The sequence below is a fragment of the Diospyros lotus genome, chromosome 2, assembly GCF_014633365.1.
Source record: "Diospyros lotus cultivar Yz01 chromosome 2, ASM1463336v1, whole genome shotgun sequence".
Classification (NCBI taxonomy): domain Eukaryota; kingdom Viridiplantae; phylum Streptophyta; class Magnoliopsida; order Ericales; family Ebenaceae; genus Diospyros; species Diospyros lotus.
In genome coordinates this window covers 2,661,567-2,678,646 of record NC_068339.1, presented here as the reverse complement: position 1 = coordinate 2,678,646, position 17,080 = coordinate 2,661,567, and the positions used below count along the sequence as shown (strand labels likewise).

General features: G+C 32.4%; 1 protein-coding gene across 1 annotated transcript; it reads left to right on the top strand.

The window, feature by feature from the left end:
- Nucleotides 1–8,267: 8,267 nt before the first annotated feature.
- LOC127794219 (putative receptor-like protein kinase At3g47110) lies at nucleotides 8,268–11,545 on the top strand. The gene is made up of 2 exons (XM_052325163.1): nucleotides 8,268–10,956; nucleotides 11,130–11,545. Exons 1-2 carry the CDS (start codon nucleotides 8,268–8,270, stop codon nucleotides 11,543–11,545), a joined length of 3,105 nt encoding a protein of 1,034 aa, XP_052181123.1.
- The last annotated feature ends 5,535 nt before the right edge of the window (nucleotides 11,546–17,080 follow it).

Genomic DNA, 17,080 nt, shown 5'->3' with positions numbered 1-17,080 from the left:
TTAAAATAATAAAAACACGTTCTCTTTACTATTTTTAAAAATAAATATTTGAAAACAAAAAAAAAATTATATAGAAAACTCAAAATAATAAAAAGTTGTTTTGAGTGTTTTTATCCAAAACAAACTCTAAATTCAAAACATATTTATTTATTGATATTTTATTATTGTAATGAAAAAAAATATTATAAAATTCATTAACTTTAAAATATATATATATTTTTAATAATATATTAACATTAAATATTTATAATTTACTGAATAATCAAATTTATTAAATAAAATATTATTAAAAATTTATTTTCAAAATTTCAAAGAGAACGTGTTTTCTAATTTTTTATTTTGAGAAATAATTTTTTAAAATAATAAAAATAACGCGTTTTTAATTTTCTTAAAATAAATTACTAAAATAAAAAATTAAAAATAAATTTAAAACTTAAAATTAAAAATTAAAAAATAAAGAGAACGCATCCTGAATTTCAGACAAAGTTGGTAGCCAAGTTAGTCCAAGACAACACAAAATTTAATTGGATCCTTATCACTTTGTATTTGATTGGTAGATTTTTTGGAATAATATCTATATTTTAATATAGGAAATTATAATAGCTCTGGAAACTTCGGTTCTGCTTGACCTTGTGGATGAACAGTTTTCTCGTTGTATTGCAGGGTACAAACATTTGTAGCTAGTTTTATAAATATCCATATTTTTTTATTAATTATTATTATTATTGTAAATTAGTAATTTATTGGTTGATTTTATTTTATTTTTATTATTTATATATTTATATAAAGAATCTAACGAATTCTCAAACGAGCCACTCTTTTTTTTTTTTTTTTGTCAAAAAGCACAAGTATTGGAATGGCCTCTTAACATTTGTAGAGCAATTGATAGAGAAAAAAATAGTTACACAAAAAAATAGTTATTTTCATAATTTGAATTCGCAAGAAAAATTCATTGTACCAATACATGCACGATGCTTAAAATTTTCTTGAACATTGTCAAAAATAGTTACACAAAAGATGGGGAATTGAATTCAACAGCAAGTTTTAGAGCAAAATCCACTCTGGGTCCCCTTCTAAAAGCAGAAAGTCAACAAACAGCCTTTAATTTTACGTGCCTTGGGGGGTGGATGGGGGGCTTTTTCCTGGGTTTCCACTCTAAGGGTGTATCCGACGGAGGTAGAAAATAAGAGTGAAATTTTGATTTTATGAAATTTTTATTTTTATTTTAATTTTTTGGAATTTTAAATTTTTGATTTTAAGAAAATAATTTATTTTTTAAATTAAGATGGAATTCGAATTTTATGGAATTAAAAAATTATTTGATAAAATTTGTTGAAATTTAAATAAAATTTAAATTTTACCTTTATTTTCCATCCCTATCAAATACACTCTAAGGTCATCTTTACTTTGACGATGAAATAGATAGCATTGCCCACATGGGCAGCCCAGTTGGTCAAGAAGGAGGGCACAAAGTGCCTTCCGTGGTGAATGTTGGATCTGTAACAGCCCGTCCTCTTGGGTATGTTATGCCTTAGGAAATTTGGTCTATTTTTTTTTTTTTTGTTACATTATTCCCGAAATTCCCTAAGGCCTTATCTAGTGCTTGACGAGAAGTTTACACTAGAAATTAAATACAAGCGGAAGCTGAATCAAACCTGCTCATGGTAATGTATAATAATTGTACATGGCATTTAATACAAGTTAATACATAAAGTGTTTGATGACGGTACAAAATACATAAATCTTACACAATCATATTTTAACATAGTACATTTACTTGCATCTTGGTGTCTCGTGTCACTACACATCACCACTCTCTGAATCATCTCTGCAAGTCCCGGCTTGAACGTTGAATGTTCCAAGGGCGAACCCATGTTAGATGATGAATCATCTAAGTAAGAATACCAAATGCAATGCTATGAGTGTATGCAATGTCTTTCATCGTAGGTGTCAACTACACCCCTCATGCTGCCTATCATTTTAGCGGCCACCTCTTCGAAGCCGGGGTGTATGGGTGCACCCTTGATAGGCCAGCGGTGTCAGTTTGTACTCCCTACGGCCTCATATGCATGTGATCAACAGTATTATTGTGCATGTATGCATTTCATAGTCATGCCATTGATGCAGTCTACATGATGGTTTCATACCATAGCATGCCAATATAATAAAAGCATTTACATTTATAACTGTATTAAATTCAGGCAGCATACTTACAGCTAATTTGTCTCGAACTACGTGCCAAGCGGCTATCCCTTAATTTCCTTGCTCACAAGGACCCCTACAACATAGATTTATTTTTAGAATACCATTTGCTAGTTTTTCATAATTTCTTCCATTTTTCTTTTATTCCTAAGCTTTATTTCTTCCAAAATTACATAATAATTATTTAGGCTTCATAAAAATTTACTTTCTTTTTACCAATATTCCTTAAATAATATTCTTAGTATTCTGGAATTTTTCTTGTAATTTTTCTAACTTTAATTCCTAGTTTCCCTTATTTCATAATAGCTAAATATGTAATTATTACATAATAATTACCTAATCTTTCAATTTATTAAATTTATCTTCACTAATATTTATTAAATAATACTTATAACATTCTGAAATTTTCTTGGAATTTTAAGACTTAAAAATCCTATTTTTCTTTATTTCCATAATAGAGAAATCTACTTAAATTACATAATAATTACCTAATCTTTCATTTTAACAATTTCTCTTTACTAATATTTCTTAAATAATACTTCTAATATCCTGAAATTTTCTTGGAATTTTCGGAATTAAAAATCTTATTTTTCTCTATTTCCATAATAGAAAATTCCACTTAATAATTAATAAATTTAGCATTTCCAGAAATATTTTTCACAAAATATGACATAAATAAAATTTCTGATTTAATAAAACTTTTTACAAAATTTTATTTCTTCTATTTTTATTTTTTCTTTATTTCTTTTCTTTTCTTTTCTTATTTTCTATTTTTCTGACGGGCGCGTGGGCTGCACGCGCCGTCTTCCTACTCGCGGGCGCATGCAGCCACGCACCCGTGCTGGGTTGACTTCTTCGGCGAGAAGCTTCGCCGCCGGCCGACGATTCGACCCCTAAACTCGATTTTTCTTCACCTAGCCCTTAGATCTCGACATTTCGAACACAATGGTGCAAAAATTAGCAAGAAAAGAGATCGATCTTACCTCGAATCGGCCGAAATGCTCCTCGGCTCCGGCGAAGTCGTGATTTTCCAGCGATGCTTGGATCTCCCTCTTCGCTGCTTCGTTGGCCTCCAAACTCTCCAGAAACGATGCCCGTGACTTGAAGATCAAAACCCTACTCTCAAATCTCTCAAACCCTCTCCCAATCGACCGATTTAAGTCTCGCAATTTTCGGATGGATTGGCTTGTGTGAACTGGGCTATTTATAGCCAAAAAACACGCCGCTAATGTCAAATCAAAGCCCACGTGGCCGAGAAGGCCATACCACCGGTCATTCGCCATTAAAACCCCCCTTACCCTATTAATTCCCGGTTGCAGGCGGCCATGCGCGCTGTTCTGCAATTTTCGGATTTTTCAGAATTTTTTTTTTTTTTTACATATACATACTAATTTATACACATACATACATACGAATTTACCTATTACATATTAATATTTATTTCTATTTATTTATACATACTTATATACTTATATTTATATTTACTTCTATTCTTATACATATTTATATTTATTTCTATTTACATATTTTTATTCATATTTCACATACCCAATTACATGTTTTATACTCATATAAAATTTCTAACATTAATATACTTAAACTAAATAAATTAATCATTTAAACCGAATTAATAAACTTAATTTTATAAAATGTAACTTAGGGTATTACAGGATCAATGACCGAGGATCGAGTCTCGCAAGCAGCAGTGTGGGGTACCTCTCTCCAAAGTGAGGTGGGCTCCTTGTGTGCGGTGAGTCCGGGTCTAGCCACTGCATCCGGCTGGATTACCGTGATTAACCTCCCCCACGTCTTATCAGGCCCGATGTGGGGGGCGCTTGGGGTGAGCGCTTCACCTTTTGGACCAATGAAATAGATAGCATTTACACGCGAATATAGCTATTGTGTTGTCATTTGATTCCATTTTGGGTCAATGAAACTTTGATCGTGTGGGGCCCTAACGTGAGTAACAAAGCAGCGTGAAAGCAGGAAGCTCCGCAGCCAGCAACAACTTCCCCGGGGGCGTGGGGGGGGTGGTTGTTGGGGGCATTTAACATGTTGGTATTAAAAAATATATTAATATAATATTTTATATTTAAATTTAGGTTTAATTTACAAAATGTTAAATATATTAATATAATAGATATTAAAATATATATGTATATACGTTATCTATTATTGAGAGAAGCAAAGATATATGAATATATATATATAATAAATGAAAAGATAGGCTTTTAAATGATTAAATTAATATATATAATAATTTTAAACATATTTAATGTAATTATATTATTATAATAACTTAAAATTTGATAATATATATTAATATATTTTATAAACAAAATTATTCACGAATTATTTGTGAATTTCTAATCGAGAATGTTTACGAACTTTTAATCAAGTCTATTAGTATGTACAAAGTCTCTAATTGAATATGTTCAGAAACTTCTTATGAACTGAATTTTATTAAATTAAAACTTAACTCTTTTATAAATTGAGTTTCAAAATTAGTCTCGAACTCGGTTTATCTATCTTAATGAATGAATTTAAACGAGATTTTGTCGAACTAAACACCAAGTCACTTGTGAATGGGTCAGCTCACTTGTGACCTTAGCTCAAGCCAATAATGGTCCTAAAGAATGGTGAAGAGGAAAATTATATATATTCAGTTATGTTTTTTTCTTAATTTTGTATAAAAGAAAAAAAATAGATATATATTTTTGTGTATGTATTTTCATATGAAAATTATTCTTCAATACAAAATATTATATCAAGAATCAAAATAGAGGCTAAAATGATTCAAAGTTTAAATATCTTGTGGTAAGTTTGCATGAATGAAGAGATTTTAAAGTGGTGAACAAGTGATACGGTAGGATTAATATTAATAGGTCACGAGTTCGATACTTGGTCTAGATAAGGGTCAAAGATCCACCTGTAATTTACTTTTTCTGTTGAAATCGAAAGCACGAGTGATGGAAAATCATGCAAGTATGGTAATTTTAAGAAATTTTAAATGTTAAAATATTAAACTTTCATGCACAATTATTGTTAAATTGGGTTGCTAAAAAATTATTGATGCCGTACTTATTGTATTCTTCTTGAAATTATCTGTGGGTCCAAGCATCCGGGAAGTGACTGAAGATTGCACGAGATTGGACCACTCACCCCAAAAATTTGTCTCTGGCCATGATGAATTCATAGACTTGACACCCTATGATTCTTTATTTTCTTCAAATCGGTCCTTAAAATTTTTTTAAAATAGGCAAACTCTTCTTAAATAAAAAATAACACAAATTAAATTCAGTTAAAAATATTTTTTAACATCTATCAACTTTGTTGGAACCTATTCTATCAAGTGGATATAACAATTGGTTAGCTTTATTTTATAAAAGTAGGAAAAAGATGAGTGGACCCCATTTACTCCCTTTGGTCTTCAAATCTTAAAAAAAAATATTAAGAGTCATCGTTAATGACAATATATCAGTGATGTCAAGGAGAAGATGTCACATTACTGATAAATAAATAAATAAAATATCTCTCAAGAAAAGGGCCACGTTCACATGCAAAGGGAGAGGGGTTTGTGTTTACTTCTTTTATCTCACTTTCTTACAATTTTTTTGAGATAACTAAATTATTATTATGAGATAACAACTTGATTACTTAGAGTTAAAAGGACGGAGTTGGTATAATTGGGGTTCAAAGAAACCCACCCTTAGAAGGTTAGCTTCTAGAAGTGTATCAAATAAATTTATTAAATATGCATAATAAATTATAAATTATGTATATTAAATAAGATAGGTCAAATTACTTTATTCTAGTGATATTCTTAAGGGTGATATAAATAAAATTAACTTAAAGAAATTTTGTGTTATAAATTATTGTCACATATAAGACAAGTTAAAATAAGATCATCAAATTATCTAGGAATTCATTTATATATAATTGAAAAATTATGAATGAAGATATGACTAGGGGAGGTGGGAATTGTTTTCCATGGAAAGGGAAAATAGTTTTCAATTACATGGAAAATAATTCCCACCTCCCCTAGTTGCAATTTTCTATGAAAAATGGGTCAAAATATACTTTAATGTGTTGTACTATAAAAAAAATTTATGGAAAATATTAAACAATCAAACATGCAAGCATGGAAATTTTTTCATTGATGTGACATTTTTCATGGAAAACAATTATAATCAAACACACCCTAAGGCCCCATTTGATAGCCATTTATTTCTTGGGAAAAGACATTTTTCCACCTAAATGTTCACTTGTGTAGTGTTTGACAGCCAAAATTTTTCAGGCTACTCATTTTCCAATTTCTAGTCACATGATCGTTTTTTCCTTCAAATCACGGAAACCATTTTCCTTGGGGGGGAGCTCTGATTTTTCGGGTAATTGGAAAATAATACTTACTGTGCTCTCGTCTTCATCCCCTTCAACTGAAAGTGAGAAAGGGACAGAGAGCGAACGAGAGAAAGGGCGAGCGAGCGAGCAAGTGGGTCGGCAGCGGGTGTGTGAGCAGGAGGCTGCTATCCAAAAATATGTATGTATGTGTGCGAATATATATGTGTGTGTATCTGTGTCTGTATATATATATATATATATGTGTGTGTGTGTGTGCGGGGACATGTATATATGTATATGTGTGTATATATATATATATTTATGTATGTATATATATGTTTGTGTGCGGGGATGTGTATATTTGTATGTGTGTATGTATGATTGCGTCTCTGTATGTGGTTGTGTATGTGTGTATGTATGACTGTGTATGTGTGTGTGATTGTGTATATCTATATATGTGTGATTGTGCATGTGTGATTGTGTAAGAAAACATGTAAAAATTAGAAAATTTGGAAAACAAAAAAAAATTAATTTTGTGATTTGATTTGATTGAAAAAATGATTTAATTAATCTAAAATAGGTTATTATTTTGATTTTTTGAATACGATTCAGTATTTTTTAATACATTTTCACCATTGAATTCCATGGAAAATGTATCATTTTACATGAAAAATAATGCCTATCAAACACGAAATGCAAGGAAAATGATCAAATTTTATGAAAAATATTACCAATCAAACACCAAAAGATGGAAAATAACATCATTTTTCAAATAGAAAATTATACCAATCAAACAGTTTAAACTTCTAATTTCCAGAAATTTATTTTCCCTACAATTCAATTTCCTGAAATTTATTTTGTTTCCACTCAAATTCCACCCTTGCAATCAAACGCACCCTAAGTTAAAGATATATCAGTCTATTACACCAAAGTTAAAGATATAAAATATGTGGATAAAGAAATATTTAAAATTTATGATTTATAATATTCACATTTTTATTTGAAACGACCTTTATCTCATCTCAATTTAGACTTTAGATTTTTGCTATGGAATCAGAGTTTTTCTATAGATTTTAATAAAAAATTATTAGAACAATACTTAATGTATTCAAATTAACAAGTTAAGAAATTTTATATTATAGATCATCCTCACATATTCTTAATAATTTAAAATAAGATCGTCAAGGTATGTAAGGATTCATTCATGTATAATTAAAAAATTATCAATGAAGATATCACCATTTAAATAACAAATAAGATTATGCATTAGGCACAATACTAGTAGTATTATTTAAATTTAGTATTAGTGCACTAATATTAGTAGTATTTTTATATTAAAATTATTTTTTAATGCAAGATATTTTATCATGAATCAAAACAAAGGTTAAAGTGATTCAAAGTTTAAAATATCTTTGGACTTTGACCCATTTGAACAAGTATGTGTGGATGAAGAAATTTTAAATGTTTTATTTAAAATATTCACATTTCATGTACGGTTATTTGAAAGGACCTTGATCTCATCTCAATTTAGACTTCAGACTTTTGTTATGGAATTAGAGTAAGTTGTGGAAATTGCGAGTACTTGGGGCATTTAATTTATATGTCTATGTCACCACTCACCACAAAAATTTATGTGGCCATATGAACCCCAAATGAAAAACGCTCATTATAAATAAAAGGACACCAATAATGCAAATCTAGGGCACAACAATCCATTTTCAAAAATGAGTTCAATGCGTTGCTATTTGCCTTGCATCCAAACTATATTTGTCTTGGTCGTGCCAATTTTGTTGCAATTCAGAATTCTTCTCACGACCGCTGCTATTTGGAGTGGTAACACGTCAGATCATCTAGCACTGCTGGCCTTCAAGTCTAAGATTATTCACGACCCGGAAGGTGTTATGGATTCATGGAACAATAGTGTCCACTTCTGCTACTGGCAAGGGGTTATGTGTGGCAACCGACACCAGCGAGTCACCATCTTGGACTTGCACGCGAGAAGGTTAACGGGATTCATATCTCCTTACATAGGAAACTTGAGCTTCCTTCGAGTCTTGAGGCTCAATAACAATAGCTTTCAAGGTGAAATCCCACCACAAGTTGGCAATTTATTCAGGCTGCAGGAACTATCCTTGTATAATAATTCACTGACGGGTGAAATCCCAGCCAACTTATCTCACTGCTCCAATCTTTTGTATTTTCGAATTGGTATGAACAATTTGGTTGGTAAACTACCACCAGAGCTTAGTTCATTGTCAAAGCTCATTGGTCTTACAATGGGAAAAAACAATTTTAGCGGAGAGATTCCTTCTTTCATTGGAAATTTTACATCTCTTGAGTTTATATGTGTGCCTTTCAATGCTTTCACAGGAACCATCCCAGAGGCCTTGGGCCAGCTCCAAAATTTAATTTTTCTTTCACTGGATGGCAATAAACTCTCTGGTAAGATACCTTCGTCTATCTACAACCTTTCATCATTAATTATACTCTCCCTAATAGAAAACCAACTCTCTGGCAGCATCCCATTAGAACTTACATCTATGTTTCCCCAGCTTCAATATCTAGCGCTCGGTGATAACCATCTCACGGGACCCCTACCTGTATCACTGCCCAACTTTTCAAATATAGAATATTTTGAAGTAGAAGCTAACTATTTTACTGGGAAAATATCAATTGATTTCAAACTCCTGCCTCGCCTCTATTTTTTAAACTTAGGCAACAATAGTTTGGGGACTGGAGAACCTGACGAAATGGATTTTCTTCAATCTTTGGTCAACTGCACAAATTTGCGATTATTGAGCGTTGCATTCAACCAACTAAAAGGATCCTTGCCTAAGAGCATCGGGAACCTCTCAGCCACAATGTCTATCTTAACCTTTCAACAAAACCATATATATGGAGAGATCCCTTCAGAAATAAGCCATCTAACAGGACTAGAAAGGCTAGTTCTGGGTGAGAATGAATTCAAGGGAAAAATTCCCTACAACATTGGCAATCTTAAAAAGCTGAAGAAATTGTCTCTTCGTTCCAACAGGCTAGAGGGAGATATTCCGAAGTCAATAGGAAACCTCTCATCCTTGATCCTTTTTTACTTGGATGACAACATGTTGCAAGGAAAAGTTCCAAAGACCCTTGAAAACTGCCAACAATTATTATGGTTGAATCTTTCTTTCAATAACCTGATAGGAGCCCTTCCCAAAGAACTCTTCGACATTTCAACTCTTTCAATTTCACTCAATTTAGCATGGAACCATTTCTCTGGGCACCTACCCTTAGAAGTTGGCAATCTAAAAAATTTGGCAGAGTTGGATGTATCTCAAAATGACTTGTCCGGTGAGATTCCAACCACGCTTGGTAGTTGCAATAGTCTTGTGGCCCTTTTCTTACAAGGAAACTCCTTTCAAGGTTTTGTACCTTCATCTTTACAATCTCTTCGAGGTCTTTCGAATTTGGATCTTTCTCGAAACAACTTTTTTGGTCAAATCCCAAAGTACCTGGCAAAATTCTCTTTGAACAATTTGAATTTATCTTTCAACGATCTTGAGGGTGAAGTTCCGATCGAAGGAGTTTTCTCAAATGCAACTGCAATATCAGTCTTGGGGAATCCTAGACTTTGTGGAGGCGTACCTGAATTACACCTGCCAACATGCACCATGAAACAATTGAAGAGACATCCTACGTCTTTTAGAATCATCTTGCTGATCTCTATCCCATCTATGGCGATTGTAGTTGTTGTGGTATCATCGACAGTATTTTGTTGCTCCAAGAAGAAAAACAAAGATTCAATTTTTGATTCGTTGTCGATGAATGCATTTGATAGAATATCATACGACAACCTCTTCAAAGCAACTAAAGGCTTCTCTTCAACATACTTGATTGGAACAGGCAGTTCTGGCTCTGTATACAAAGCAATACTAAGGGAAACAACTGTAGCAGTCAAAGTGCTTAACCTTGAACGTCAAGGGGTGTCTAGGAGCTTCATGGCCGAGTGTAAAGCCTTGGGAAGAATCCAACACAGAAATCTAATCAAGATTTTGACTTCTTGTTCAAGTGTTGATTTTCAAGGCAACGACTTCAAAGCTATAGTTTACGAGTTTATGCCCTGGGGTAGTTTGGAGAGGTGGTTGCATCCAGATCCAAAAACAGAAAACCATCAAGATAATCAAGCCATGAGACTTAATCTTCTACAGAGAATAAACATAGCGATTGATGTGGCTTCTGCACTAGAGTATCTGCATCGCCACTGCCATACACCAATTATTCACTGTGACCTAAAGCCAAGCAACATTCTTCTTGACGCAGACATGGTTGCCCATGTTGGAGATTTTGGGTTGGCCAGGTTAATGTTAGAAATGAATCCAAATCAAAGCAATTCTGTAGGTGTGAAAGGAACCATTGGCTATGTAGCTCCAGGTAATCATTACAATTGATTATATTTCATTTGATTACTATTTTGCAAGGATGAGATATAGATCTCATCCAATAGTGTAAAAAATGAATTTTTCTACTATTGATTCTTAACAAAATCCATATCAATGTGAAACAATGAGCCCCAACAATTAATGATTTATTTTGAAAACCTACAGAATATGGGCTTGGAAGTGAAGTCTCAAGAGACGGGGATGTCTACAGCTTTGGGATCCTGCTATTGGAGATGATGACAGGTAAGAGGCCAACAGAGTCGATGTTTGAGGCAAGTCTCAATCTTCACACCTTTGCCAGGATGGCTATATCGGACCATGTGATGGACATTGTGGATCCAAAACTCTTGTACAATGATGAAGAAGAAGTGGTTGCCTTGACTAGCAACAAGAAGTGGAGGTCAACCACCCACCCAAGAAATGGCAGTTACGAAAATGATTGCTTGATTGGTATGATCAAGATTGGAGTGGCATGTTCTCTGGAGTCACCCCAAGAGAGGTTGGACATAAGCAGTGTTGTTCATAAATTGAATATAACCAGGGACATTTTTCAAGGACTCCGGAAGGGTAATAATGCTTAGGCGTGACCTTCGACACATTTTCCATCAACCTTATAATGATCAAAATTTAATAGTTATTAAATGTTACTGTTAGTGATGTGTACTCTAATGTTAGATTTAGATGACATCTACATGGCTTGTAATAAATACATTTGTTGTATCTTTATATATATATATATATATTAATAAAAGACAAATTTATCTTCATTCATAAACTCTACAGTTTGCTATATAAATGAGTCTCTAGATTTTCTGTTTGAGAGTCTTATTCTTAAGATGTTAAGATTATGTAAAAAGATTATTCAATGAAAGGATTTCTTAAATAATGTATAGTCCTAAGATAAATAAGATGGGAACTCTGATTAATCGAGTATGGATTAGTACAGAATTTACTATCTTGATCAGTATGAGTTACTGATGGTAAGGGTGGTGAGTCACGTACCATATGATACACTACAAGAAAAACGGGTTTTAACGACGAGAAAATCAGTCGTTGAAAGTTGATTTTCGATCGTTAAAAAGTTGTAACGAAGGGAATTTTCCTGTCGTTAGTCGTCGTTATTGCCTCCGAGGATAAAAGTCTTTAACGACGGGAATGATAAATCCGTCGTTAATTGTATTAGCGACTGTCTGATTCCTGTTGTTAAAAATAATTATTAACTACCAAATTATAACTCAATAACGACAATATTTCCCGTCGTTAATAATCTAAACAATTAGCGACCGTATGATTCCTATCGTTAATAATAATTTTTTAATTATCAAAACACAAACCAATAACGACAATATTTCCTCTCGTTAATAATGTGAACAATTAACGATGGTATGATTTTTATCGTTAAAAAAATATTTTTTAATTTTTTTTAATAATATGAAAACAATTGCTAGTCATCAATGACAAAAAGATCATGTTTTGATATAAACCACCAAACCTATATATCATTATCCATATCAAATTGGAATAAAACTCATTAAATTAAACATGTCATTCAAAAAACACCAAAATAATCATTATCCATTAACATTTACACACCAAAATAGTATATATATAAGTGTTAATTGCCAATAAATTACACCTAAAATTATATTCAACTAAAAATAACACTTTGACAACTGTATATACTATTCAAAACTGTACACCAAAAAAGATATTCAACTAAAAATAACACTTTAACAATCATATATATTATTCAAAAATGTACAACAAAACACTATATATAGTCATAAAACTGTTCATGTATTCCAAGACAGCAGTTGCTTCCTTTAGAGTCTTGTTGTCTCATTGACCTATAAAAAAATAAAGTAAAACATGAAATTAGAGTCAAAGAAGTGTTCCTGTTTTCTCTATAAAATGTTAGAAATAGAATTAACAAAGCCCAAAACATCTCCATCACAAACTACATAACATACAATCACTAAATGTACCAAAACATAAAAATCCTTAAATATAGAGTAGATTGAGATGTAGATTAACAAAAATACCAAGCCTTAGTTCTATGGAATGGGGCCACCTATATGAATTCTAATTTGTGAATTATCTTTATCCATGATCATATCTTCTGTAAGATCATTAGTCCTATGACCCAACATAAAATATTTGGAAGATAGCAAGTATATCATTTTTTTGCATTCATAGCTAATCTCACAAATCAAAAAACCACTTTCTCTTCCTACAGCAACAACTTACAAACATAAAATCTCCTTCCAGCAATCCATGCTTCCTTTTGTGTCACTGGTTTTGATCAATTTGGATTGTTATTTACATATTTAGCTTTTTTGAAAATTCTTACAAATTAGGGAGATTTTGTGAAATTGGTAAAATTTTACAAAAAGTAAAACTATTTAACCCTTATCACATATTGATGTTGTTTCTCAATTAGGAGTAAGAATGTCTATGGCTCACATGAGGGGGCTACTGAGTTGCCAACATCATGTTAGTTCTATATAGAATCAATTCATCCTATCAAAGCTACAAAGAAACTCACTTCATGTATGGCACTGCATTTGCTGAGGAATTTTATTGCAGTCATGCCAGCTTGTATATTATTACATTAATTGGTACAAGTACTAGCAAAGGAAAAAAGTGAAAAAGAAAAATATCTTTTGATTGGAGACTTACCAAGGCATTCACGTTCCCATCAGCATATTTAACTTTAATCGGCATCACTCCCTGGAGAGAAAAAAAATGGAAGACCACATAAATGAGATAAAACAAAAGCAAAGTTCTCAGCCCTCCAATGAGGGAACTCACTCCAGGAAAAGTATATTGATTGTGTAATGCTCTAATAGCTTGATCAGCTTCCTTTAGTGTTGCATATTTTACAAAACAGCATTCTGCAAAAGTAGGTGTCACATATAGGAATAAGAATGCATGCCAATATGTCAGCAGCAGTCATTCGTGGTAGCAGATGATGGACATGTTGCAGGGATGAAAATATGTACAAATATGCAAATGGTAAAATGGAAGAAGGGAAGAAATTATCCACAAAGATGATCTGTCACGTAAGTGCATAAGTCAGTTAGCAGTTATGAACCATAACTACTTTACTAACCAAACCCACATTAATAAGGTATTCCTTCTCCCCTATGAACAATATTAACTTCAAAGTAGACTTAATTAAATCCACTTATTCTGAGCTTCAACCTTCAACTATATGGGGAAAGGCTTGCATTCCACAGTTGCCCCAATCAAATATGAGAAAATTCCCATGACCAAACAAATAATAAGAAATAAACAACTAGGATGGTGAACAAGTTGTTGAGGCTTAAACTTTAGCCAGATGTCAATTGAGCACACAACTTGGCAAACAAACATATACAAAGTATATCAACTCTACACCTAAATTACCCTTGATAAGTCCAACCCTTTAGAGGATGACCTGGACAAACAGTAAGGATATCCTATATCTGGAGATGGACTAACAATACTGAGGTATCCCTATATGCCATTTATCTAGAAACAAGCAGCTTGTAGGAGAAAATTTCGACATACCTTCTTGTTGTCTAGCTCTCTTATCAAATGAGATATCCCACAATAACTACAACAGGGGATGTAATGTTAAGCTTGTACGATTTCCCCCAAAAATAATAATAATCATAATAAAAAAATCCTTCTCATTCAAACTTACAACAGTGTTCTCTGCAAAACCTCTATATACATGTTCTTATTCACGAAGACAAGAATAGCAGGCCACATGTTCAACAAAAAGACCAAGTCTCTAGTTCAGTCAGTGCTGTCTCTGTTCCACTCCTGGATAGTGGTGTGGTAAAAATACCATATGATCTGTGATGCCCAGTAAGAAATATAAGCATGTACTACACAAGCAAGCAACATGCTCATATGTCAATGAATGCAAGATAGATTAACAAGCCATTTTACAAATATGTAGGCTAGACCATCACCCAAAATGACTACCTCAGTCAAAGCCCTGCCACAACCTCCTACAAAATGTGGTCTCATGTGACTGTAGGTGGAAACATACTTTGGTCATAACATTTGCATAAGCAAGCAACACATGTAAGATAAATAACATACACCAACATATGATGTGCAGCATTTAACCATCGACAACTTCTTACCTTAATCAGGCTTTCCCTTCTTGTATTTCAATATCAGTTCTTTGTAATGCCCTTTTAATTGGTTGTAGCTACCTTATGGATATGGATGAGAGAAATATCAAAAGCCTGGCAGCTCCATAAACTAATTGCCATACATATATAATTAACTATTAAATCAGACTTATCTCCACGTGAGATTCAAAAATTAAGTACATTTTAAGGTAATGTTTAGTAATGAAGATGTGGGTCGTTGAAAAAGTGAGATTCAATTAAACACTATGAAACTACAACATAATTTAATATATTTGCATGCCAAGGTTTTAAATATATATTAATTAGTCCCCTAAGTTTAAACGTTGATATCACTTTTGACGGTTACCTTAGGATGCAATTAATTAAATCTCTAGTTTAATATGATCAATGAGGAGAAGAAAGCAACTTTGGTGTATAGATTTAATTAGGATAACTATTTATATATATATATATATGTCCCAATTATGTTCTATTCTCCATTAGTTAAAGATTGGAAAAGGGCATCAAATAGAGTTTGAATGAAGACAAAAAACATAAACATTACAGAAGGCCATCACCGCCCCCCCTCTCCCCCCCCATCCCATTGCAGTTGGCCGCCATATTTATATACATACACACACACACACACATATTTATACACAGAACACACACACACATCCCAGTGACCTCGTACTTCCCCTTACTGTATTTTCTACTTTGTTTATTCATTTATTTGTTGGAAAATATACTGAACTTCAATTAAATGCCACAACCCACAAACGCCCTTCAACTATAATGGGGACGACGCGGAGAGATGAGGCGATGTTTTAGGAGGTGGATGGCCGCGACCAAAGTTTGTCGTATATATACGTATATATATGCAGAACAGAAACGAAGAACATACCGAGTTGAGGCAGTGATAGAGCTGGAGGCCAGATGAGAGATGGCGACAAGGAGGCGGTGATGGAGCTGGAGGTGGCGGTGGCGTTGAGGCGTTGGATGAGAGATGGTCGGGATGCAGCAAGGAGGTTTGGGAAGCAGGGGATTTGGGAGGGATTTGGGAATTAGGGATTTGGGAATTGAGGGGAAAGAGGGGACGACGCCTTTAGTTTTATTTATTTTTATTTTTTTAAAACATTTATTTGTTAATTAATAAAAAAATAAAATAATTTATGAAATTAATATTAATAATTATTTAATTGATAAAAATAAAATAATTTAAGATTATAATAATTGATAAAATAATTTAAATTATTACATCAAATTAATATTTATTTAAAAATATAATTATATTATAATTAAATCTAATAATTATAATAAATTAGTTCGATAAATTATATTCTTTTTAATATGTTCATATTTTTTAAATATATTATATATTATATTATCAATAAATAACTAATGCTCAATTATCATAGTTTAATAATTATATTTGTGCATTTATAGAAAAATATAGTTATATTAAGAATTGTTGATATAAGTGTTAGTTAAATTTTAATAATTTTTTTATTATTTTATGGTTCAAATTAAAAAAATTACTCATTAACGACGGAAAAATGGTATATTAACGACGACTTATTTTGCCTGTCGTTAAAAGTTATCTTATAACGACGAGATTTATATTTAGTCGTTAATAGTACTACATTAACGACCAAAACTAATGTCGTCGCTAATTTTTTGTCGTTAATGCTTGTTTTTGTTGTAGTGATATATGGATGTCTCTAATAAACTCGTGGGTGGTTGTTGGATGACTGACCACATGGCTTTGTTGGTAATGGTCATGTCGTTTAGTTGCGATAGTGCAGCTGATCGTTAGACTTGAATTGACATGGCTGTCTTGTATATTAATATGCGGGATTTGTTAATGTGTCAAACCATCCAATTGCGAGGTGGGAGGTTCATCTATGTGATTTTGTATTGCTAGTATTTGAAGACATGTGTTCTTGAATATAATTTGTATCCTCATCGTTGTTGATGAGGTAAATG

Bases quoted from the DNA above. Each gene is read 5' to 3' on its own strand.
- LOC127794219 (XM_052325163.1), top strand. From the start codon at position 8,268: ATGAGTTCAATGCGTTGCTATTTGCCTTGCATCCAAACTATATTTGTC. The intron at 10,957-11,129 runs GTAATCATTACA...GAAAACCTACAG, and splicing joins CATTGGCTATGTAGCTCCAG to AATATGGGCTTGGAAGTGAA.